Source organism: Polypterus senegalus, chromosome 6, assembly GCF_016835505.1.
Source record: "Polypterus senegalus isolate Bchr_013 chromosome 6, ASM1683550v1, whole genome shotgun sequence".
Lineage (NCBI taxonomy): Eukaryota > Metazoa > Chordata > Cladistia > Polypteriformes > Polypteridae > Polypterus > Polypterus senegalus.
The window spans coordinates 168,916,591-168,944,181 of record NC_053159.1 but is presented as its reverse complement, the minus strand read 5'-3'; the positions used below and the strand labels follow the sequence as shown (position 1 = coordinate 168,944,181).

The following is a 27,591-nucleotide window of genomic DNA, read 5'->3' as shown; positions in this document are numbered from 1 at the left end:
AAGCCTAAGGGATCAAGTTTATCAGACACTATCGATAAATAAAGCTGTGTGATGTCTGCATAGCTGTTGTAACTCACCTTGTGCTTGGAGATAGTCTGACCTAATGGAAGCATGTATATTGAAGAAAAAATGGAAAGAAAAAAAACCAAAAAAAAAAACAGCGAACCCAGAATAGATCCTGGTGGTATACAATATTTCATGGGTCTCCAAAGTACAATCATCACAACTAACAAAGAATTTTCTACCTGTTATGTAAGACTGAAACTAAACTAATTCAATACACTGCTGGAGAGGCCCATTAATTGTCTAAGGCAGGGGCGGGCAGATTCAGTCCTGGAGGGCCGCAGTGGCTGCAGGTTTTTGTTCCAACCCAGTTGCTTAATTAGAAGCACTTATTGCTCAAGTAACACTTCTGCTTCACTTTAGTTGTCTCGCTCGTTAAGATTCTGAACCCTTATTGCTTATTTTAGTCTTAAATAGCTGTAGTCTTGGTTTTTAATTGCTCCTTATTAGCAATAAGATGCAAATGACAAAAGAAACCAGCACTTCTCCATTTAGCTTGTTTCCATTTACACCTGTGTGTATTTATCGTGTACTATTGGGTTTAATTAAATACTTGGAAGGAAAGTGAAGAGAAAAAAAGTGAAGCACTGAGAATAACTCATCTGTTTGAGACTTCAAATCATTTGGATGATATCCTTAGAAAGGAAACAAAATCTAGGATATGAGAATGGCCTGACATGGCAGAGTTAAAGCACTAACACTAATGAAATAATTGACAAGAATTGGTTTTTAATTAAGCAAATGAGTTGGAGCAAAAACCTACAACCACTGCGGCCCTCCAGGACTGAATCTGCCCACCCGTGGTCTAAGGCAATTTATAAAAATACTGTGGTCTGTGGTGTCAAATGCACTCAAGTCTAAGAGAACAAGAACAGATATACAGCTTTTGTCTGCATTAACCTGCAGCTCATTTACTACTTTAGCCAGTGTAGTTTCTGTACTGTGATTTGTTCTAAAACCTCACTGAAACTTGTCAAGAATAGAATGTTTAGTCAAATAATCATTTAGCTGCTTAACTTCCATTTCTAAAATTTTACTTAAAGGTAGGTTACAAATTGGTCTAAAGTTGTCAGAAACAGAGATTAAAATTTTTCTTGAGCCTAGGTTTAACAACTGCAGTCTTAAGACAGTCAAGACCCCCATTTCTAATAATGAATTAACTGTACAACTATCAATTAGCACATTAGAGTCTACTTTGAAAAGGCCTGCTGGTACTGGATCAAAAGGCACAAGTGGAGGGTTTCAGCTGAGAAATTATTCTACATAGTTCAGGTCGATCTATTTGTCATAATGCACGACCTCGAACATAACCAGTTTAAGTTAAAGTAGTGTTAAACCAGAACATTTCTGCTTTTATAGGTAAACGTGATCCAGCTTAAATGAATGGCGCTTACCATTTTGGATTGAAGGCGCTGCCTTGGGAACATATGACTGTCTCTGCAGGTGCACACTGTGAGGTACAGCATGTCTGAGCACACAGGAAACCTGTATTATGGCTAGTACAAACTCCCTTACAGGTGGTTCAGCTTCATACACCAGTGTCCTCGTAGCCTGCCAAACAAGCGGTTTGAGGTGCGGCACGCCTAGAAGTAATTGCTGACGTTTGTAACAAGTTTATGTAAGAGAAGGGGATCCCATATTTTAAGGAAATAAGGTTTACTTACTAGAGCAACGGTTGCAGTGTGTGTGAGCTCAGCACATCCATTATTCATCTGTGTGGAGCGCAACTAGCAGTTATCAATTTTAAATAGAAAGTTGCTTGGGCCATGACACTGCACATGGCATAAACATACCAGTGTCTACCTAGATTGGCGAGTGGAGTAGATGGGGGTGGCAAATTTTGCCAGTTATATTTAAAGAGTTGCCAGCCAACAGGGGTCATCAATTGACCTAAATGCGAGGTAGGGTTAAACACTGTTGAGCTATAGAAGGAGCCATTGTTTTTGATTCTTGATGGCTTTGTAACTATTTTTGTATATATATCTAAGTTGATCGTTTTGATGGAGGCATATACACATATTTGGTTTTGGGATACTTTTTTCTTCTGGGATTGGTGCAATTGTTTTTCTTTTTGTATATTCACACACTTGGCTTTTTCTTGTAAATGTTTTTTTCATATTTTTCCTTTTTGAAGAATTTCCTGAGCCAGGTTCAAAGAAGGAAGACTGACATTTTTTTTGTATGTGTGTAGTTTTTGCATAGAGGACTATAGGAGTATACTGTAGTTAATGTAAACAAGCAATTTTTTTTACATTTTTTTTTCCTTTTTTGTTTCTATTTGCTTTTGATGAAGTGTCAATGCTAAAGGACTGTGTGTGGCAATATGCATTAAGGGCATTACCATTTTAAAGGAAAAAAAGTCTAAGAATTGTGTAAAGACAACACACACAAAATAAAAAGTTAAAAGCACTTGCCTATTTAAATCATTGAAGTGCAGGGTGCACTTCCACAAGCATTTTAACTTTGGCTTCGGCAGGTGCACACAGCAGGACGCCAGTGATGGTTCGAGCGTGCCTCCAGGTCAGGCCTCCTGCGCGTACCCCGTCATCAAATGAAGCGTCTATTTAGCCACCTGCCATTACGAAAGAGAAAGGGGTAGAGTGTTTAGTTAAATGTACTAATTTAATTGAAAATCTTAAAAGTACTGTTTAAGAGTCCTTAGAATACCCACAATATACAGATTTATTACCTTGAGTACTGTCAAACGGTTTAGCAGATTTACGTAAACTGCACAAATGGTCACTTACGTAAATGATGGATATAGTAGCCTCCTTAGTGTTACATTTTTTCTCAAAAAAACGTAAAAAGTATTGCATTTTCTGGCTTGAAAAAGGACTATTAAATCTCATCTTTCTACTGTAAAATGTGCAACACACAAAGTCAGAAGTGTAGGAAGTATAATGATACAAACAATAATAATGAGGATGTACAACAATAATAATACAGTAATCCCTCGCTATATCGCGCTTCGACTTTCGCGGTTTCACTCTATCGCGGATTTTAAATGTAAGCATATCTAAATATATATCACGGATTTTTTGCTGGTTCGCCGCTTTCTGCGGACAATGGGTCTTTTAATTTAGGTTACATGCTTCCTCAGTTTGATTGCCCAGTTGATTTCATACAAGAGATGCTATTGGCGGTTGGCTTAAAAGCTACCCAATCAGAGCATGTATTACATATTAACTAAAACTCCTCAATGCTATAAGATATGCTTCCCGCGTGGTGCTTGTTTGCTTCTCTCTATCTTTCTCACTCTCTCTGCCTGACGGAGGGGGTGTGAGCAGAGGGGCTGTTTGCACAGAGGACACGGACGCTCTTCTACAAAATGCCGCTTTATCGCGGTGCTTATGTATACTTAAAAGCATGTATTGATTTTTTGATTGTTTGCTTTTCTTTGCGAGCGTTCTCTCTGACATTTTCTGCTCCTGACGGCGCTCCTTTAAAGATAAGATATATTTGCTTTCTTTTAATTGTAAGAAAGAACTGTCATCTCTGTCTTGTCATGGAGCACAGTTTAAACGTTTGACTAAAGGGTGTTATTTCATGTCTAGAGGGCTCTAATAATGTTAACAGTGTGGGAGAGTTTATAAGGGCTTAAAATATATAAAAATAACCATACAAACATATGGTTTCTACTTCGCGGATTTTCACCTATCGCGGGGGGGGTCTGGAACGCAACCCGCGATCGAGGAGGGATTACTGTACTATGAACAGCACCCTGCACATGTGCAAGTGACGCGAGTGTCACTTTCGGATTCAGGGACTGTTTCAATTTCACTGCCTGAAGGCGAGATTCATTTTGTCATCACCGCTGATGAAAGGCCTTTCTTACAAGATGCCATTTAGAGACTAGGAGAGGATGCGTCTGAACCATTTTCTTGGTATGACTCATGCCTGATGCTTATGCAAAACAGGCCTATACCACTGCCTGAATAACGCTTGGCAGTAATGCTATTCGCACTTTTACAACCAGAGTAAGCCTCGGGTCTTACAGGAAAACATGTCAATACTGTTGCCCAAGAGACGCTCAGTTCTAATGCTAAGGATGTTAACACTAGAATCCCTGAAGCCTACGAAAAAACTTGTAATCCCAGTCCACCTTAAATTCCCTTGCACCTCCTCATCAGCCTCTTTTGTTTTGCAAATATGCTGATCAGCAACAAGCAGCTTGCTATCCCATCTCCCCACCGATACAGATTTAGTTGTACACCGAGTTCTCCCAGCTCAAGTCCGTTTTTCTATGTGTGAGGGGCCTAGAGTTGTATAGGGTGAATAATATAGCGTTATTTGGAATACATGCATTTCATGTGTGTTCTGTGTCTACAACAATCTGGGTAACTGTTGGATGACAGGAAATGTGAGGCAAGAAATGTTGAACACAAAACAGAAACTTTTTCCATGTTGTGTGAAGACTTTAGTCCAAATATCAAATAAATGTGTGCTTTTATTCAAGAATATAACCAAAGAAATAATTCAATTCAAATGTTGCTGTCAATGGGTAAAAACCCAAGTCCAGATATCAATTAACAGAAAGCCGATGTTTCTGCTTGGCTGGTGCAAAAGTAAGAACTGTCGTAATCAAGAGGTTGCGGGTTTAAGTCCGAGTACTCACTATTTTGAGCAGTGAGCTGCTGATATTATTATTACTATGATGCAGTGGTTCTCAACCTGTGGGGCGGGCCCGAAGATGTGAAAAAAAGAAAACAAGAATCAAAAATATGAAAAAAACATCTGTTGAAACCAAAACAAATTAACTTAAACTACATTCTGATACTAGAACAATGAATATAGAGATAGATAAATGTCGATAAAAGTTAAGTAGGTATAATAAAATATGCATCTACATTTCAAAAAAATGTTAGGGGGGGGGGGCGCGATTAAAACTGTTATGAAAACTCGGGTCACAAATACTTAAAAGGTTGAGAAACGCTGCTATAATGCAATAAAAAAATACATTTGACTTGAGTCTGAAACACCTGATGTAAATTTTGGCTACTTGTAAAATCTTTTTTTTTTTTGTTTTAATTCAGCTTTGTTCTATACAGATCTACAGTATTAACACCATTGAAGCACACAAGAAGGCAAATGAAAAAGAAAGTGTGCACACCTCATGTATCCACTTTCCTGCGGCCGAGTCCTTTTGTCTGAAAAGATTTGTGTCATTTGAACTTCAAGATACCCTCTAGTGGTAAAAGTACATGAAGTATTCATTACTGAAAAACTTGAAAACCAATACCAGATGCCCTGCTATTTTCAAATGTTCTAAGGCTTTCCAGAAATTTAAACATTTTACTAATAACTGTGCATGAAATTTTACGTCTCAGTCACACACTCATTTCATTATTTCTTTTATAAAGGCCCAACACATTTGACTGACAATTCTATTTTTGTCTAGTTCATGCAGTTAAACACAGACATTTTCAGTTTTAATTATTGTTTTCAATTGTTTTATATACCTGTAAATTAAAAAATGTAAGCATTACATTTCTCCTATGTTTCTAAAACAACCTGTTTAATTTTATTTTATATATCATTTTTTAATAGATAACACCACCATAAGACACATTATAACTAGTAAAATACTAATTTATATACTTGTAGCCAAATAAGGTCTAACAGGAAATACCTTAGTTACAAAACGGCTGAACTGGTGTCCCAAATAACAATTTTTAAGGTAAAATAAATTAGAATGCTGAAAAAATAAATGCAGGTAGGTTTATTTCTTATTGAAAGTACATATGGTATGTTGTTTTTCTCTACAGGAACCCAGGCATCTTCAGTTCTTTGCTGAATTCAGTGAGAGTGATGTCTATTGCTTGCTAGCTGGACGGAAGATGTTTGGTGCACCTACTGACTATGGATTCTGTATTAAGGTATTTTTAATGTATCTTCTCTCCAACTATAGTTTCCAATAGCCTTTTAACATATTTGAAATGTTAAACTTGTGAAAAGTTTGTAAATTACTTTTTTTTTTTTTTATGTCATACTTTATCTGTAAGATCTTAAAAGTAGGAGAATTTTAGTGGCTTTTATTCCAACAGGTGTTATCTTCAAGATAAACATTAATCCTAAAAAATATGCTGTGGCCTTCCAGCCTAACAAATCAGGAGGAGCCAGGGACCTGAAACTGCTCTGTGCTGATGAAGAGCAGATTCGTACCTGTTGGATTACAGCCATTCGACTTTTCAAGGTAATTAAGTTTTGTTTAAAAAACTATATGCAAAGTTAAAACATGTGTATTTAAACTCATTCAATATACTTGAACAAATCATTTTTACAACATTTTTAAATTACCATCATTAGGGAAATGCTTATTAATCTTTACAATTAACTGTATTCCTCCATTAATTTGACCTAAAATATGATCTGATCTCCTTACAAATAATTGATAGAGAATTTAATAAAATAATGGGAAATGTACTTTTTGTGTGTTAAACACACTGATTTAACATTAACAGACTTAATTCAAATACTTAAACTTCTGAGATTATCAACTTTTTAAGAGGACAATTGGAGTAAAATGCTCCCATCAATGGGACAACAATCAAAAATGACTTTCAGTTGCCTTTCTTAGTTAAAAAACACACACAAAGTGTAGCTGTCTGCTTTTTGTGAGACCTGTTTACAGGAGAGAGAGAGAGAGAGATCGATCTTAAAATCAAAACTGATTTTTGAATACCTTACAGAAAGATGTGTTGATGCTCATGAACCTGGAAATGTTCATTTAAAAACATTCTAAAGATTATGGCCTCCATCCATCCTTAGTCAGTTAGATAGTTCATAAATGTTGAAAATTCATTACTATTGCTGCTAAATGAAGGATTGCTGATCCAACAAAACTAACTCCAATAATAATGTGTACAGTGCACCACAAGGTCATAAATAACCATACTGGTGTTCATAAATCTACATGAAGGAAAATACTGAGGAAGAGTGAAAAATGGAGCATGTCAAAGAGAAAAAACAATGTTCTATAAAAGTATATAGTTTAAAGTATACCCCAGAGCACCAAGTTTTGTAGTCAGCAGATTTGAAACTGGGATAGAAATAATATTTATTTGACATAAATGAAACCATGAATACTATTAAATGATTATTCATTGAACTATAAAACACAACTAAAGGCTGCTGTACAGTCTCTGCACCTGAGCGACTTGCAGTTACTAGAAAGACATATTTAGGGTCAGTATAATGATAGAATGCAGATTATTCTAAACTATTTATATAAAATTACTTCTACAGGAGCCTCATGCTTCAATAGTTTCAGAGATTTACCTTATGTATTTTTCTATCCAGCTAGTCTAATATGAATTAAGATTTTTATGAATCTTTCAAATTAAGATTCTTAGAGAGTTAGGGATAATTTCTACTTATGTTGCTGTTTATGTGAAACAGTTAATAGATGAGAAACGAGAATGACTGTGTTGCAGTGTGTTGCATTGTGTACATTCAAGAAACATAAAACAGTAAATTGCTATAAAGATTATTAGTGATAGGAAAATGATGTCTGTTTGTAAAATGCATATTTAAGAGTTACCCTAAAATGAATTGGTTCTCCATTCACACTTTATTTCTGCCCCCTAACTGATGCTACTGAGACAGAATTCCCTAAGCCCTGAAATGAATATGTAGATTTCAGAAAAGGCATGTGTATTTTCTGTATTTTTGTGGACAGAAAAAGGATTTTTTATAAATTAAGGTTTAAATGTATTAACATAAAATGGAAGAATTAAGCAGATGTTATTTCATAATGTAATTATATTAAAATGAATTGTGGAATTTCGGTTAAGAAAATAATCTGATGAAATTATTTAATGTGTTCCTTAACTTGTATTTCAGTATGGCATGCAGTTGTACCAAAATTTCATACATCCTCATCAGAAACAGAAAACCTCACCAATTGTAAGTACAACATTTTCACAAAAGATAAAGTAGCATTTCTCAGCTCTCAAAGTGTATACTACTTTTTAAAGAAGAGTTACATAGACATCATATTCATACAGGAGATTTACCATACCTGTTATGAGAAATTTTCATTCTTTACTTAGGCTGAACAGTGAGAACACTATACAGTGGTGTGAAAAACTATTTGCCCCCGTCCTGATTTCTTATTCTTTTGCATGTTTGTCACACAAAATGTTTCTGATCATCAAACACATTTAACCATTAGTCAAATATAACACAAGTAAACACAAAATGCAGTTTTTAAATGATGGTTTTTATTATTTAGGGAGAAAAAATGCAAACCTACATGGCCCTGTGTGAAAAAGTAATTGCCCCCTGAACCTAATAACTGGTTGGGCCACCCTTAGCAGCAATAACTACAATCAAGCGTTTGCGATAACTTGCAATGAGTCTTTTACAGTGCTCTGGAGGAATTTTGGCCCACTCATCTTTGCAGAATTGTTGTAATTCAGCTTTATTTGAGGGTTTTCTAGCATGAACCGCCTTTTTAAGGTCATGCCATAGCATCTCAATTGGATTCAGGTCAGGACTTTGACTAGGCCACTCCAAAGTCTTCATTTTGTTTTTCTTCAGCCATTCAGAGGTGGATTTGCTGGTGTGTTTTGGGTCATTGTCCTGTTGCAGCACCCAAGATCGCTTCAGCTTGAGTTGACGAACAGATGGCGGACATTCTCCTTCAGGATTTTTGGTAGACAGTAGAATTCATGGTTCCATCTATCACAGCAAGCCTTCCAGGTCCTGAAGCAGCAAAACAACCCCAGACCATCACACTACCACCACCATATTTTACTGTTGGTATGATGTTCTTTTTCTGAAATACTGTGTTCCTTTTAGGCCAGATGTAACGGGACATTTGCCTTCCAAAAAGTTCAACTTTTGTCTCATCAGTCCACAAGGTATTTTCCCAAAAGTCTTGGCAATCATTGAGATGTTTCTTAGCAAAATTGAGACGAGCCCTGATGTTCTTTTTGCTTAACAGTGGTTTGTGTCTTGGAAATCTGCCATGCAGGCCGTTTTTGCCCAGTCTCTTTCTTATGGTGGAGTCGTGAACACTGACCTTAATTGAGGCAAGTGAGGCCTGCAGTTCTTTAGACGTTGTCCTGGGGTCTTTTGTGACCTCTCGGATGAGTCGTCTCTGCGCTCTTGGGGTCATTTTGGTCGGCCGGCCACTCCTGTGAAGGTTCACCACTGTTCCATGTTTTTGCCATTTGTGGATAATGGCTCTCACTGTGGTTCGCTGGAGTCCCAAAGCTTTAGAAATGGCTTCATAACCTTTACCAGACTGATAGATCTCAATTACTTCTGTTCTCATTTGTTCCTGAATTTCTTTGGATCTTGGCATGATGTCTAGCTTTTGAGGTGCTTTTGGTCTACTTCTCTGTGTCTGGCAGCTCCTATTTAAGTGATTTCTTGATTGAAACAGGTGTGGCAGTAATCAGGCCTGGGGGTGGCTACGGAAATTGAACTCAGGTGTGATACACCACAGTTAGGTTATTTTTTAACAAGGGGGCAATTACTTTTTCACACAGGGCCATGTAGGTTTGGATTTTCTTTCTCCCTAAATAATACAAACCATCATTTAAAAACTGCATTTTGTGTTTACTTGTGTTATATTTGACTAATGGTTAAATGTGTCTGATGATCAGAAACATTTTGTGTGACAAACATGCAAAAGAATAAGAAATCAGGAAGGGGGCAAATAGTTTTTCACACCACTGTAGGTAAAATCTCATTACTTAATAAGAACTCAGTGTTAATATATATTGTAAATTTATTGTTGTAGAGTGTTATGATCAGTTAGATGAGTAAGCAATTACAACTACTAATTAATCTTCTTTCTATTGTGTATTATTTTATTATATGTATTTACAAAGTGTACTATATTGATTTGGGACTAGTAAATGTATAAACTATAATTTTCACATACTTGCAAAAACATACAAGTAGTAATTAAAAAAATTATATATATATATATATATATATATATATATATATATATATATATATATATATATATAGTTGCACAATATAACGAAAAGACAAAGGCAGGTAAAGAAAATGAATAAACATGATTACATAGTACTTTAATATATATCTTTTTTTAAAGGTAGTAAAGTGGAACAGTGGCTTTCCCTGCTGGCTGACAGATCCAGTGTCAACCCGATGCTTGGTTGTCATATATATATATCTTTGCAAATTTTTCTTTGTGTACTCCAATTTTCCTCTCACATACTAAAGATGCCAGTTTTAGGTAAAATGTCAATTCTAAATTTGCCCAGTGCGAGTGAGTGGTCCCAGCATTTGACTTGTGTTGTATTCAGGGCTGGTCCATACCTTGCCTCTGATACTTTTAGTGATCTGTTCAACCTTCCTTTTATATATTTTGCTTTATTAATTGTTAGAATATTTCTGCATATTTTAGGAGAGTGACCTTATTAATCATACATAATGTCAGTTTGGTTGCATGTGCCTTCTCAATCTGTCTGTTGGAGGATACAGCTGCTGCTTTGCCATCAATCTCCTAGAATAGCTCCTTACAGTACTACAAACACTGCCCTGATACAATGTTGAATTGAATGGTCAACCATGCTCTCAGTATTTAAGACTTCAAGGTATTGCAAATCCTCCTCTTGGAATAACAGTCTTCTGTACTGTTCCACAGAACGCAATCTGATGTTTCTAGGACTAACTGGCATGGATTCCAGTGTATGAAAGTCGATCATTTCCAAGCTTAGCTACATTATGATATTGTCGTATCAGGGGCAACAGAGAATACAAAGTGTAAAGTTATCAGACAATTTAAATAGAATACAATTAAGAATCCAAGAATGAAAATACAGCTAAAAACAGGGACTAAATAATGCACAGCAATAACTCCGTAATTCCCATATTAGGCACGCTAGAGTCGACCTACGGTACAACTTTGAAGAGGTTAATAACAAGTCCACTCTACATTAAATATGCAGTACTTTGAGCATTTCTAGCCAGATCATTTCTCCCTCTGCAGCTCTGCCAAGGCAATGCTTTTCAGTCACCACAGTGACTTAATAAACAGATACGATTGAAATCCCGCCAAATACCTATGTCACTTTTACTTCTCTTCCACCAATCAAAAATATTCCTAGTCAAGTTACCAAAATATTTTCTCATTGCTTTACAAAGCTCCTGTAGCTGCCACCATGTTGACCTGCACCAATTAGTGATATCAGGAGAAACATCACCTAAATACTGCATTTGAGTTTTTCACATGTTACGACATTAGGAGTTCAGGTGTACTTTCACACTTAATGACTAATTTGTACTGATAAGCAATAAAAGCCAGGCATACACTATGTGAGTTTATGGGCTCCTGAAAGGTTGGAGGCCTCCTGAATCATCAAATGCAAGATTTCATGGTGAAACCACTGTTTATCTGTATTTGCTTGATTAGCCTGTATCTTATGAAAAGCAGACATTATTCTCATGTAATACTACCTGGAGTTTGGACTTAATGGACAGTATTTCTTCTTTGAAAACTCAATCATGATATTTCTCAAAAGACATATCAAAGTGTATGGTTCTCTTGCTGCAGCTTGAAGTATTTGGTCTTCTTCTAATGTGTTTGCACACGTCTTAGAGCCATGCTTGCAAAACCATCAACAATGGGTTGCCTTCTCAATGACCACAGAGCTTAAAAATCACAGAAATAATGTGTGTGAATACTCAAGACGACAATGTTCCTTTTTTTTTTTTTTTTGTGAAAAATCCATTGGGTATAAGTAAGCCACTCAGATCAGGGCTTAGTTTATGTCATGCCATGCAAATAGTACATTATGAATAACTTTTGCAATTCTGAGCCGATTTTTAAAAAATGCTTAGAATCTCAGAACGTACGCTAAAAACTAGTTTATGTACACACTAAGGTATTCATTTTGATGCCTTCTGTTGTTCTTGATGTGCACCAGTATGTCTAAAGATTAACAAAATTACAGATACGAACCACCTTCTGACCAGTACAACCACATTCGCTTTGAAGTCGTCCAGAGGGACAAATTCATACTATATTCACCAGAGGCCTACTAACTAGTAGGAGGTGAAATTCTAGTGCTGATTGTTGAACTCACTGCAAATAGGACTACCCCTTGTATTTCCAGACTCCACACAGTCCAGTTTTGGTTTTCCCAGATATGTTTAGGCCATACATCTACAGGATGAATTGTCCTACCACTAAGTAGTGATCACTTGACGCTTTAAGACAATGTCTATTACGAAGTGTTTTAAATCAGGTAGCATGGCTGAAATGTTGATCTCTAGTCCAAGATACCCTAGAACCGTATATTTACAATCATGTCTTCAAAGATGAAATTTGTTATGGACAATCAATGAGGAAAAAGAAAACTCAAATTCAACATTTCTTCAACATACTCACAAGAAGCTACTAAATTATGACATATACAGTATGTACTTTTTCACACATTATGATTTATTCTCTGCAGATTAAGTAATGACCAACTAAAAAGCTGTTATGTGTTATCTTTTACCCATAGGTAGCTTTTTCTATTATGAACTGATGAGAACTACACGATTATTATATTTTAATGTATACAAATCACATATCTGAAACAAGGTATACTTATATATCTTGTTTCACTTTAAATCCTGAAATTACTGCTAATAAATACATTACAGCAGACTAAATGCTTGGTTCATAGTCCACTTTTGGCTAATATTTAATATGTTTATGTATAGAATTTGCCAGAAACAAGACCTTAAGTGCAAATTAGATTAACTTTCTTCTTGTACAGTTGGCCTTTAATTGCTTTCCCTATGGAGCTTACATGTCCTTCAGATGTTTATGTGCATTTTTCCAGGAACCCATTTTATGTTACAACCCAAAGGCAGATTTTTAGGTTGACTTACAACTCAAAGTATGCCTAGTGTCACAGTAGAAGTGCAGTGACACTCCTGGCTACTTTACTGACCTATATGCAGCATTGCCACTATCCAGTTCTATGATAAACAAGTAATGTATTAAAATACATAAATGTAGTATGCAACAGTACCTGATGTACTCTTTACCCCGATTTCCATACCACCTGTTCAGTGGCATTCATATCAAAGTCTTATTCAGGATAGTAATTACAGCTACACAGTATTGTTACATAAAGTGTTCCTGTTAAGTTTGTTGATGTTATTTGCCAATTTACTCCTGTTGCTCTGCCTACCTATGCTGAAAAAAGTGGACTCAAAAATAACTAGATGCATGTTAATCTTCAGCTGGACAATAATATGAATATATAAATAATAATACATATGAAAATGATATAACATAGTTAAACTGGTGTAATACTAGAATATATATTGCTATAAAATTGCTACATGTTATGATAAAAGCAGTCAGAAGAATTAGTTTGCCCAACAGTTATCTGGCTTGGTTTTTAGATGATCAGTACCACTAGATGGCAATATAACATAACAGGTTTTGGTCAACTTCCTTTTCTTGGTGTGTATTTTCCTTATATTTCTTTTCTCCCCAGAGAAGCATTTCAGAAAATTCACTTGTGGCAATGGATTTCTCAGGGCACAAAGGCAGAGTGATTGAAAACCCAAGTGAAGCACTTTCTGTTGCAGTTGAAGAGGGACTTTCTTGGCGGGTATACAATATATTGGAATTGTCCTTTAGTTGAACATACCAGAACAAATACTTTTTAAAGCAGTGGGAATGTGTAATTTAAAAGACTTAATATTGTTAAATTGGTGTGCATTTTCTTTCATGTTAATCCTACTAATTATTTAAATATACAAAAGACTGCGGATTCTCTTTCTGCGCTAAAAATGTAAATGTGAACAATTTTAACATTAGGAGCATAACTTTTTTTTTTTTTTTTAAATAGTGAGAGATATTGCCGATATAACATCTAAATATCAGGAGGACAATAGTCTTGTATTATACACTGAAACATTTGAACCTAATAAAAATTGATGTATAAAATTTGTAAATCTAAAAATGTAAACAGAGATTCAAATTTGGGTCTTAAAATTCTTTTATTTCCTTGAAGATCAAAATGATATACATTTTTGATGGTTTTTACTTTTTTAAATGTTAGAAAAATACAATTAGTTATAATGTTAACTCTCCCAGTTATTCCAGCTTGGCTCTAAAGAAGAGTGACTGGACAAAATTGATGAATTTTCTGTTAGCATAAGTGTTTTTTATATCACCTCTCTCTCTCTCTCTCTCTCTCTCTAAAATCAAAAAAATGGTTACCTGATTGTTTTGTTGTCAGCTAAATAGGTTAACTTCAACTACTGTATTATCATCACAATCACAAGACTGCTTGAAAACTCTATTGGTAATGCTTCTTTTTTTATTTGTTCAAACAATCTTTGTTCAGAGAAAAACCTGCCTTCGGCTCAATTCACATGGGAGTCCATCCACATCTCAGAGTTCCTCTTCAAATTTAGGTTAGTTTACTAAAAAGACGTTGTTACTAAAGGAATTTATTTTATTTGTCAGCCTGGTGCTATATTTAATTGGCAATCTCCTTTTTAGTAGGTATATTTTTCCCTCTAATAAGTAAAAGATTCAACGTACACTAATTCAAACTTACTCTGCGTAATTACTGTTTAGTGCAGTAAACTGACCTTCCAATATATATATTCTGTAGATTGTTTAGGAATGTAAAAGATTTGTGTTTTTTTTTTTCCAAAGCTAAAATTATTACACTGTTAATCAGAATGTTAATTTGATTAAAAAAAAATATATATTACAAATATTTCCCACTTTGCCATATCTACTGCGTCCATTTATAGTAGCAACACCAGTAAACTGAATGTAGTTTCATTGTTGTGTGAATGTTCCTACAATGTAATAAAGCTCACTAAAGTTCCCTTTTTGTGGTTAACTTAACAAGCATTATAATAAGTATTTTACAGAGTGAGAAAAACAACTTGCATTTTAATTTATGTGAAAAGAAACCAAGGAGCTTTTAATTTTGCACGTCCAATACAATATGTTAAGGTTGTTATATTTGGTAGAATTCAGATTATGGCTGTGCAGTTTTGTGGTTAATGCCCATAGTAATACTGGTACTGTGATTACATCTGCATGAGGAAACTCTGGGTGTTTTGACAGTTCCAGCTTAAAATAAGTCTTTTTGTCATCTTCTAAAGGGGTAGCCAGTAGGATTTCAGAATTTATATCTCCAGAGTTGTTCTTATAACATTTAAAACTTCCCTTCCACTTGCTTGCAGTATACAGTACATAATGAGGCACAGCAAAAAATAAATTGCACTCTACATGAAAAATACTGATTGGTAATATATACATATATATTTAGAAATTTCAAACTGGTACCAAAAAAACATTTAAGTTCCTGCAGCATGATGTCACACAATTGACACTTTTTAGATAACCCGGAATAAGAAAAATGTATTCTAACCTTCATATTAACCTCACTCAGTCTTTAATGCCTACTTAAAATGTTACATGTCTTAAATGAAAATTTAATGTACTAATCTTCAGCTTTCACACATTACTACCTGGTGATAATCACTATATAAAGGATGGTATTATTGTTATATCAGCTAGACTCCCTGTTGTCATTGTAAAGGTGATAATGGCTTAGTCTTAAACAAATCATTATTTCACTGTGATGAAATGGGCAAGACTCAGAAGAAAATTTAAAATGCTGCCTGTTCATGATGAATACAGTGCAAGATAAAGTAATGCTTAAAAAGGTCAGAAAAACTCAAAGGTTAATAGCCGGGAGGAAGTCATTTATATATTCTTAAAGTAGTTTACAATTAAATTGAGAAATTAAGAAATAACTAACCTTAATGACTATACAGTTTGTCTTTTTCAATTAAATGAAACATACAATATGTAGTTCAAAAATAAAAAACAATAAGCAGAGATCATAAGTTCTTTGGTGACATTATAAATTACTTTATCATTGGTACATTTTTCCCCCAAGCTTCTTGTTTACTGTTGTGACAGAACATTATTCTTATAAAAAGGAATGGAGTCTGTAATTTTAAATGTGCTTAATATTTTCTTATCAAAAATATGAAAGAACATCTGCAACTCATGTTTTTTATGATTATGTCAACAGTATTTAAAAAATGTTCTTAAATATAATATTAGCTGTTATTACCACTAGCTATTCACAGAACATACCCGTGGTTTCATCATAAAATTTCAAGAGAAGAAGCCCACAGATTAATTGAACAGCAAGGTCTTACTGATGGGTAAGTAATGTAAAATGTATAAAAGACATGCATCATAATTACAATAATGAGTTTCAACTGCCTATAAGTGCAACACAATAATACCTGATAAGTAAATACAATTTGAAAAAAATACTATTTTTTGTTCAAAAAGTCTTATTTTTTATGACATGTTAGTGTCATGAACACGATTCAAATTTCTGAAAAAATGAGAATTAGTGATTATATTAAATTTCACTTTTTATGTATATAGTGAGTTAATGTTCAGTAAACTTAAATGCTGTTATCTGCTAGGAGAGTCAGTTTAACTGGTTTTATGAGGAATGTAGATTTTACAAATGTTTTAAACCATTGTGATGTTTTTGACTAATGAAAACTGGTAAATATTTCACTTAACCCTAGAAAAGCAACATAATGCACTTGTTAAATGTTTTGTGAAATGCAATAAACAGACCATAATACCCCACACTACCTACTGTTTCATACAAGGATAAAACAGTCAAAAGAAAAACTGTAAAAAAAGAAAACTATATACTTACAGCTTTAAAAGTCTGAATTCCAAGCATAACTATTACCCAGGGAAAAAACTTTAAGTACTGGAATGTGATCTTACTTACTATGTACATTCTCTCTTATAGTCCTAGACTCTGAATTAATTTTATAAAATGAAAAAAAATCCTTAAAAACAGTTGCCCAAGTTGTAATTATATTGCTCCATATATTTAAAAAAATATATATATTTACATGGAGCATAATCAAATACATCTGTGATATTCTGAAAGCACTTCTTTGATAGTTAATATATATAATATATTCCAAACAACGATCTATTATTTCCACTCTAAAACTCCACTTCACTCCCAGAAAAATCAATCAAGGCAGTCGATGGGGGAGATGGAATAGCCAGGTTACTTGCAGCATGATTTTTATCAGCACATTTAGATGACAAAAGACGCTGGTGGAGAGCTGTGAACGATTTTAAGAAGCGATTTAAGGTGGGACGGATTTACGAGTTTTTTCGTAGGCTCTGGTAATTCTAGTGTTAAACACATGTAGTTCAGCAAGTACCAACAGGACATAAATATTTTCTTTGTCTGTAGTTCAGTTGGTAGGTATGTAATGAATGTTTTCTTGCATTTAAATTGTTTTTACACACTGATAGCTTATAAGAACGCAATATGCCAGCACTTATTTTTTTAAAGGTTATATTTTAAAATATGGTATCAAATATTTTTAAAAATGATGTAAATGTTTTTGACAGTTTACAATATTTTTTAGGGTGTTCCTTTTGAGAGACAGTCAAAGTAACCCGAAGACATTTGTCCTGTCATTATGCCACAGCCAGAAAATTAAGCACTTTCAAATTTTGCCAGTAAGTATTAAATGGGCTGTGCTACAGTCGCAGAGTTTGCCATATACTTATACAGACCATTTCCTTAAAACTTTGAATCTTGATTTTTTTTATATCTAAAGTGTTTTTAAGGTAACATTTAAATAAATTTACTAAATAATGCACTGTTAACAAGCAATTTACTCAGGCAGTCATAGACAAATGTGTCTGCAAAATCTTAGTTTTCTAAGTTAAACTACTTCTAAAGCCATTTCTTGCAAACCCTACAAAATACAGTTTTCTGCCTTGTGTCCGTTGGTGCCAGGATAGACTCTTAATCCTGCATTGAAATAAGGTGGTTCAGGACAAAAATGGATAAATAATAAAGCAAACACCAGGGCTGGCATCCAGACTACACAAATTGTTTTGTATTTAATCTAATGTGTAAACTACTTATTTAGACTTGTTATCTAGCATTATACTGGAAAAATTCCTACCAATATGTAATGAACATATAATATTAATTTCCTCAAATCACACTGTAAGAGCCATTTGCTAGTTATTTAAGTTATATTAAATGTTACCTATACATTAGTGCATAGTATATGGGAGGTTCTTATAACCCTCACAAGCTGAATTGAATTGGTATATTCTATTTCTTATCCCCCTGACTATAGGTTAGTCTCAGTTACTAACCTGCCTTGCCGTACTTAAGGCATGGAAGACACACAGTTTCAAACCATGCCTTAAAGTGCTCAGTTGTACGTGCAGAATTATGCAACATAAACTGTACAGACAATGATGGGTTAACTGGACCAAGAATTTTTTTTTGCTTATGTGTGAAGGAATCATGTAACTGTAGTTATCTAGAATGATCAATTTTCTTTGCATATGAAAAAATGCGATTGCTTTGTCACACGACATCATGTTCAAATGATCAGAGAACAGAAATGGTGTTGCAGGTAAAGCCCAGTCAGCCTATAGATACCATATAAAACACTAAAATTACTAATAGATAGATACTGTATTAATCCCAAGAGGAAATTCACATAATCCAGCAGCAGTATACTGATACAAAGAAACAATATTAAATTAAATAGTAATAAAAATGAAAAAAAAAAATTAAAATAAAATTAATGTTAGCATTTACTCCCCCGGGTGGAATTGAAGAGTCGCATAGTGTGGGGGAGGAACGATCTCCGCAGTCTGTCAGTGCTCCATAGTATAAACTAAAACAGAAGAACACCAATATCCTCATCTGACCCAATGATTTTATGATTTTTAAAATATGCAGAAATTTTCAGATTATCCTCAAGTATTTGTTTTTTGATTTGCTCTCAGGACAGTCCAATCAGAATAAATGAGGCATGATATCTCACAGTAACAATACACGGCTAAGAATAAGGAAAACTTTTATCATTATCTTTGGATGAGTTCAGAGATGAACAGAATGCATGTTTTCCAGTTTAATATGAAGGCCTAATCACTAAAATTATCTCATTGATGCAGTGAAGCATATCCTTGTATGGATTAATGTTAAATTTATCAAATAAAAACATATAAAAATTATATTTAAGTCAAATATTTATACCACTGATTACTGAAGTTTGTCCTTTCTTCCACTGTGCCCTTTTCATCTCTATATCTCCATTTCTTACTTTTTTTTTTTTTTTAACCATGCAGTACTTTAGAAGTACAGTTCATTTAAAATTTAAGCCCATTTAAAGCTGTTATATAATTATGTCGATATTAATATTTGCTGCATTTTAAAACCTGTCCAAGTCCAGTACACAACAGTACGTGAACATATACATGGTCTTGGTATCCTCATATGCCTCATTGATCAGCCATGTATTCACCATCATCTAATAATAAACAAAGGTAACTGGACTAGGAATTCTACCAAAACCTCAGATGTCCGTTCCTATATAAAGAACTTTAAATGATGTTATGCTTTCCTAAAGAAAGTGTGTGCATGTCTTTCTTTTACATATGGAGCACACCTTTGAGAAATGCATTTTCACTGCCTGCCCAGCACACACGGCTGGTAATGCTGCAAGCGCTGACCCGATGGTGGCTGAATGGGGGCCACTGAGGGTGAACGGGGCGGCAGGGGTAGCGTTGTAGTGTGCCTCGGATGGCTGCCTGTTAAATTGGGGTTGGGTGATTCACTACCCACCTTTGGCCACACCGTGTTCGTTCTCGGTAAGCGGAAACTGCAGGCAGCATACTGTAGTGGAGGTGTCTGTGTGGTGAAGTCATTCTCAATAGCAAGCCTGCTTGTACTGTTACACATAGCAGAAAGTTGTCTCTTGTCAGTTAATCAGACGTGTTGATGGGTGCCTTCCTGCTGCGATAGTGTGGACAGTGCTGTACAGAAGAGCTCATCTTAACCTTTTGTCCTCACCCTTCAAGAATGTCTCTGAAACACAAATCTGATGCAAGTGCTGGTGATATAGTAAAGAAGAGAAAAACCATCACCATTGAAAATAAAGTAGAAATAATAAAAAGGTCAGATAGAGATGAAACTCCATCATTCATTGTCAGAGCACTTGGTTACAGTCGGTCAACAACAGCATTTATTAAAATAATGTACCTGTTCCGACTTACATACAAATTCAACTTAAGTACAAACCTACAGTCCCTATCTCGTACGTAACCCGGGACTGCCTGTATAAGCTCCAACTTTCTTTGACCTTAAAATGAAAGGCCCAAGTTCAGAAAAATGGATGGAAGAATTCTTGCTAATCTAAGAGTCAGCATACCCTCAACTTAAGTGTAGTCTGTCTTCTTGTATGTTGCCATGTGTAACATTTTTTTTCCATCTGTTTTATTTAGTTGGAGGAAGATGGAGAGCTGTTCTTCTCTATGGATGAAGGTCACACAAGATTTACAGATCTAATTCAGCTTGTAGAATTTTACCAGCTTAACAAGGGAATGCTACCATGCAAGCTGAAGCACCACTGTGTTAAGATTGCTCTATAATAAGAGCATGGCATTTATTTTTTTGTTTGCTTTCACATCTCTTGGAAATAAGGGTTGTCAAAAACTAAAGGCATTTTATGTTCAAATTAAAATACGCATCTAAACAGGGCGCAGTTGTTTTCGATGTTACTTTTATAATAGTGTACAAAATGCATATAGTGCCTTGGACAAAATAAAACTGATAATGCAGCACAGAAGGTTAATTATTGTAGGTTTCTGCTGAAGAAGCATTGTCGTTTTTAGTTTATATGTGTATTTCAGTAACAGTAAATATGTCATTCTCAATATACACAAACCGATTAAGAAGCAGGGCAGGGTAGATTTACTAATCTAACAGTTTATACAACATACTACATTGTTCAGTTGTGTACGAATAGTGGGCAATGATGCATGAGACTAGCCATGATCCTATGACAATGTCACTTAATTGTTGTAGGGCACTTCCTCCAGACAGCATGTCCCCCGTTCATACTTGTATCAATCCGAGTCTATTATAAATTTTTTAATAAATATTTTAACACTGTACATTATTGAACTCAAAAATCTGTAACCATTTAAATAATTTGGGTTAAACATTACTGCACATATCTAAGTGCAAATTCAAGAAACTTGTAAGTCATGTGTCTGAATGAATGTTTTTAAATTTGTAGAATCATAAATAATCATAATGTCTGCATGACTTACACGGTGTTTGTTTTTCTACCACAGTCACACTTTTCACTCAGTTTGAGATTTGAAAATTGGTAAGTATAAAGCCAACAGTTGAAGTGCCATTGCTAGTTTATGTACCATACAAAGTTGAACTATTTATTTCGAAGTTTTGTTTAAATTTGATAAAGTGGAACACACATTCTTCCAATGCTTTGGTTAACAGGCACAGAGATTTTATTTGTATATAAAATTATAAGATGGAATGCATGAAAGCATGTACTCTATATGAATACTGTAGCTCCAAAGTATTGTACATATTTTTCATTTTACTGTACTGGACTAATTCTAAATGTCATACAGGAGATTCTGCATACTTTGTTATTTAATTGTTTTAGAACAGTCATTTTTGAAAAAGACATGAAAGTGACCCTTAAAGCCCCTTAAAGAATATCAGAAACACTTGAGCTTAAGGCTTAGTAAATCTACCCAAAAACTGTGACAACCAAAATATTTCAGAATTTCAATAGTAAAAATAATTATTTGCTGCAACTTGCACGGTTGGACTGGCCATCCCAAAAAATGGAAAAACCAAATGCATGTATAAGTGCACCTATAAATATTTTCATACAGAAGATAAAGCACTTTTTAAAAAAAAATAAATAAATAAAAGAGCAGCAAGGTTTATATGTTTGTAGCAAAAGTGATAGGTTGATATGTCAGTGCATTTAATTTTTTGGAAAAACAATGTCATGGACTGCAATTTTTTATATAAAGACAATGGAAATTTGCACTGTTTGTCTCCAGTTTATTTTTTATATACTGTATCTATATACAAAGATCTGTTCAAGATTGAGAAATAACAGAATGTGTATTAGGTGTTTAAGGGTTACTTTCCAGTCATACTAGATGACGTATATGGAAATGTTAATTGCACTGTAGTTTAAACACTGGTTTTATTTTTTAGTTAAAATTTACTATCAGTGGCTATAAGGACTGTTGAAATCCTAGTATTTTCTCTTCTTTAAATTTCTGGGCTAGTACAGTTTAGCTTGTATTTAAAATGTCTACAAAAAGCCTAACTCCTGTTTTCAACTGTCAATAATCATTTTTAATAAAACAAAAAGTATACCCTGTTTTCTGTCATGTTTAAATACTATGTGTGCTTTACTGACTGCTGTTTATTACCATTACTGTGAAATAATGGCACCACAAAAATAGTCGCCCCAGAAAAATGTGCTGTAATTCTTAATAAAATGGTCAGACTCTTGTATCTTATGAATGGACTCTCTTGGATTGTATTAGTTATTGCTCAGGAACTGCCCTAGGCACCCTGTTCCAAGGATCAGTGGGTGTGTGTCCAATGTACATTTCCAACTCCAAAAACATCCAGGCGTGGCAAGTTAACTGAAGAAATTAATTTTCCTTGGTATGCTGTAATTGTAGGATGGCTATGATAAGCAGGCTTCCATCTCGGGGTGAATTACTGGCCGTATTCTGAATAAGCTAAAGAAATGGCAAACTATTTATAATTAGCCTGTTCTTTTCAGTTTAGATGAGTGTCTTCAGATTCCTCTCTTCTTGTGCTAATTTATACTAGGACATTTTTATTGTGAAACAGATTTTTCAAAGATGGATATTTTGTTTTTTGGCTATTAAAATGTTCAGTAAGGCAACACAACAAATTGCAGTGATGACATTCTATTTATATGCTGGGCGTTGATGTCCAACCACAGTTTATTTTTATTTTTTTTTACTGAAGCAAAAGAAAAAAGTCAGCTAAAAGGCATCTGCCTGAAAAATGTTCAAATCAAAGAAACTAATGATCACTAGTCATGGGTACATGCAGTGTCCTGAAAATTGCTATGAATATTACATTTTCACAACTTGAACAATCTCGCTTTTAAATCACACCTTATAAAATGTATCTGTGTGAAAAAAAATATATATACTGTATGAGACACACACAGAGAAAAAACATTTACTATTATTTAAGAATTAGTTTTATTTGGGCTTATGATATACCAAGTGAAATGTGCTTTTCTTAGGAATTACAATAGCTTAAGTCAATATTTGATATTTTCAGAACAAATACACTAAAGCTAGAAACATAAGATTCAGGTTGGGCAAATACCCTTGCAACCAAAAACTTCCATACATTATTTTTCAGTTTAGCTAGAAATGAGTAGTGACGATGGTCACAGCCTTCTTGGGGGTGGATCAAGATTTGCAGAAAAAAATTAAGACACGGCTCAATTTAAAAAAAAGTTAAGATTTCTGTCTGTAAAAATTTGTTTTAAAATGCAGTTTTGGTTTATTTTTTCAAGTTACCTTTGCAACATCTAAAAGGAACTGGTCAAAACTGAAATTGTGAATAGTTTATTGTGTAAAATTTCAAACCAGATTTTGCTTATGTGCATTATGCACTGTACAATTACTACAGTTTTCTGGCAGATTTTTTTTATTGTATACTGTATTTTAGTACTAAATCATACAGAATTTTGAAAATGTTAATGCCATATCTGGGTCATTGTTTTAAAAGAAAACATACATTTTGTAGTGACTGTACTAAACGGTGTTCCTGGAGAGTTCATTAAAAAAAGCACACTTTTTAAAGTATATTTTTGTTATTTCCAATAAAGCAACTATTTTAAAATAATCTGAAACATTCGATTCCTCCTACAACATAAATGTCTTCAACCAACATCATTTTAAATTGAAAGGGATTTATTTAAAAAAAATTGCTGTAGTGTTAAATAATGTAGAAATAATGTAGTAATTTTAAAATTATAAAATGTATTTATGGTCATTATTTTGTTACTAATGTTATTTTTGCTAGCAAATACCGAGTCCTTTTAATTTCAATAGGACACCTAATTAATAAAGCAGTTTAGCAAACCGTTTTAATTCACCTGACATTTAAAATGGTGTTAAGCAATATAAAATTATAACCAAAATTCTAAAAGTTCTCAATCCAAAGATGACGAAATGTTCACAAAAGAAGGTGAAACACTTTGACTGGAATTTTCCTTGTTGCACACTAGATGGAAGCAGTGTGCCATTCAAATGCTCCTTTGGACATGTGTCTGTCTTTCTATTTTTGACACCTCCCTACAATAATAAGTGTTGACTTGCAGTCTCCATACACCTTCTGAACAAGCTCTGCTGTTTTCACAGATATAAATAATTCAGACATTCTGTACCAATTAGTCCTATGAATTTGCTGGGTTTGTTATCATTAAGCTGTAAGATAAGACTGTGAACTTGATAAATGATTAAAATTTTATCTTCGTAGATCATTAAATATGTAAATAATTTCTAGAACTTGTGCAGGAAAGCACTGTTTCACTTGTTAAGGCCTGATAAATAAATAAAATAGGAAATAGTTTCTTTCATAGGTTAAAACGCATTTGCTCTGCAGGGATGTAGGAAGAGAAATAAAGCTAAAACAATGCATAGTGTGTTTGGAATTACTAACTCATATTGTTCGTAAATTTATTTTGCTGTACTTAATTTGACACCTTTGATATACTGTATCTTGCAGCTTTTCTATTTATCCTGTAGTTGCTTATCTGTGATTCAAAATAATTTCATAATTTATCATCTGAAGAATAAACAGTACATCTGTTTATTTTTTTTTGTAATTTTATAAAAGGAATTTTCTACACTTTTTGAAATATAAATATATAGAACAAGAATTAAATCAAAATTTATAAAAATCAAATTATATGTGATGAGCATAATAAATAAGAAAGCAACAGAAAGAATTATCTTGGCATACTGGACAGTAGGCAAATTGAAGTTTTATTTTTCACTATGTTCTCTCAGCGATGGCACCGACAAGCATTGTGTCTGAGCTACTAAGATAATGTGCAATGAAGCCTGAAATTTTGAGCGCACCTTTAAGCTATCAAAATAAAAGGCCTTGATAGTTTTAGTAAGGGTTGGCGTGCAAACCAATATGCCTTTCTTGAACCTCTTATCAAAGTTTGATGTTAGAAACATGTCCATTTTTAGCATGTATGATAAAGTGTTTGATTTCAGTGTCTGAACTCTAGCTTTCACTACACAGGCAGAAAAAATCCCTGTGGTCAGTACTTCAGCCATGTGCTGGAAAACATCTGGTTGAATACACTTTGATTCCTCTTCGAGATACCATAGTTGTGGCTGTCTGATCTCTCCATGGTGTGCTAAGTTTCTAAGCAAAGGCTTTATTGTCCTGATACAAGTTTCATGCTACGTGGCAAAAAAGAAAATAAAATATAGTAAGTAAGCTAGTGTATCAGGGGAAAGCTGAAGTATCGCTGACTGCCACTGCAGGATTTTAAATCAAGGACAATGTGATGTACAAATGCTAAGTCTAAACCAGCCCATAAAAGTAGCCTGTGATGTGTAGAATTATAAAAGGAACTGAAACATTGACAGATAGACGGATGTGAGATCTAGCTTATTTGGGCATTTAATTACACAATGCTGACTGAAGCTCTTCACAGAGTGTGAGCTTATTTTTCAATGAACCAAGTACAGTAAACTTTTTCAGCCTCTTTACATTAAGAAGAAATCAATACAGGAGAGAACATTAAATCAGTTTATATGCACGCTCACAAGTTAATATACATGTATACATATAGACTAAATAATTGAAAAGTAATAGAATTCTTCATCTAGCTTTTTTTCCCAGAACATCAGGATTTTGCTACAGGTCACAGAATTCTGCAGTATGTTCTGGAAAAAGTAATGTATTGCCAATTACAGCAAGAAGTGGGCTCCCATACTTTTCACATATCTAGTGGGATATACAGTACAGTCAATACGTTTGAATGTACATTCTGGTAATTCCAAATTATGGGGCAACTTTCTTAATTACAAGCTGGACTGAACTCCAGCCCAGGACAGTTACAATGGCTAATTTATCTAATCACAGTAACTTTCTCCATTTGAGGACCATGGGAAGATAGAGACTAACTTGGCAGCAACAGGTACAAAGCAGGAATCAGTCCTAAGTTGGTCATTAGTCAACAGTGTTTAGCCAAAAATAATTAAAAACAAACACAATCAGCACCAAACTGCTCCATAAATATGATCAATTCCATTAACTGGGCCAAATGGTGTTGTCTCAAACTGATGCATAACAAGTTGCTAATGGAGAATGTGTGCTTAAAAAGTTAATTGGATGCAATAATGCATTGTTGCTCTACAAGTTCTATACCAAATACAATAAAACAGAGGGCCATAAATATTCTCACGTACTTTAAAAAACACTTTTTTCTAAAATCCTAATATTTGTTACAGCTTTGAATTATGAAACATGTCATGCTCAGGCTTTACAAGGATCTTCCGTGTTCTTGTGAATATGTCCAAAATAAAAAGTGTTTTATAAAATAAATGCATTTACAATGAAAGCAGTCATACACATTTTTCTTCTTAACAGCCAAATTGTGCAATATATGAAATCCTTTAAAAGACAAAATCACTGCAAATTAAAATGAATCAATACACAAAATAATCAAATCTCCAGCAGCTCCTGAAAAATAATTGGTGATACATAAAAGTCCATAAAACTGCAAGGATACATCATAAATGGACAGACTTAATCAGGGATATTTTGAAGGGCTGTATGAAAGGGGTTTGCTGTGTGCATTTGCTGCTGCCTCACTATCCCCAGGACACAGGTTTACTGAACTCCACATACTTTGGTTTCTTTTCATACTACAAAGACATGCTGTTAGGCTGAATGGTCACTTAAATGGACTTGGTATACGCTAATGGCTTTATCAGTTATGTGCACTAGTGAGCTCTGCAACTGACCGGTTTGCTACCAATGACGGATTCCAGCATTGTGCTGGATATTGCCAGGATAAGGTTCAGATCAGCACAACTTTATAAGCACAAATATTGTAGATAGCACTGGGAGCTGAAGTGTCACAGATTAAGGGTGACGATACCCATATACCAAAAAAAAAAAAATAAAATAATAAGTCTTTACTTTGGATTTGCAAGCCAAACAGATGCTATGAAACAACTGACAAATCAGTTATAAAAGACATTAGGGAAAATGATTTTAAATAAACAGTGTTTTAGAAGATCATTTCAAAAAGGAATTGAAGCTAAAATACTGTACATCTGAGAGGTTTACAATGTTATGAAGCAAACTGTGGCTCAGTATTCAGCTTACTAATGCCTGCTCTGGCAGGTACTTGCAGACTTGAATTTTCAGTTAAATTAAACTACAAGTTCAAACCCTATTATCAACTCTCTAAATGACAACAAATAAATCAGTTTAAAACACACGAAGCCAACTATACAAAAACCCAGATTTTTTATAGCATCCATGAAGGACTCAGAAATGGCATTCATTTTGAAGCGGCTATATACGGTATAAAATAGTT

At 34.2% G+C, this 27,591-nt stretch overlaps 1 protein-coding gene across 6 annotated transcripts in view; it reads left to right on the top strand.

Annotated features, from left to right (window-relative positions):
- Nucleotides 1-22,333, top strand: part of grb14 (growth factor receptor-bound protein 14) — a 339,463-nt gene extending 317,130 nt beyond the window's left edge. For all 6 annotated transcript variants that reach the window (XM_039757507.1, XM_039757511.1, XM_039757509.1 and 3 more), the window contains 8 exons: nucleotides 5,829-5,939; nucleotides 6,161-6,256; nucleotides 7,906-7,968; nucleotides 13,548-13,664; nucleotides 14,406-14,475; nucleotides 16,173-16,260; nucleotides 17,518-17,611; nucleotides 20,408-22,333. In XM_039757507.1, coding sequence (XP_039613441.1) covers nucleotides 5,829-5,939; nucleotides 6,161-6,256; nucleotides 7,906-7,968; nucleotides 13,548-13,664; nucleotides 14,406-14,475; nucleotides 16,173-16,260; nucleotides 17,518-17,611; nucleotides 20,408-20,554 — 786 coding nt within the window. In that variant the 3' untranslated portion in view covers nucleotides 20,555-22,333. The remainder of the gene's footprint in view (nucleotides 1-5,828; nucleotides 5,940-6,160; nucleotides 6,257-7,905; nucleotides 7,969-13,547; nucleotides 13,665-14,405; nucleotides 14,476-16,172; nucleotides 16,261-17,517; nucleotides 17,612-20,407) is intronic.
- The last annotated feature ends 5,258 nt before the right edge of the window (nucleotides 22,334-27,591 follow it).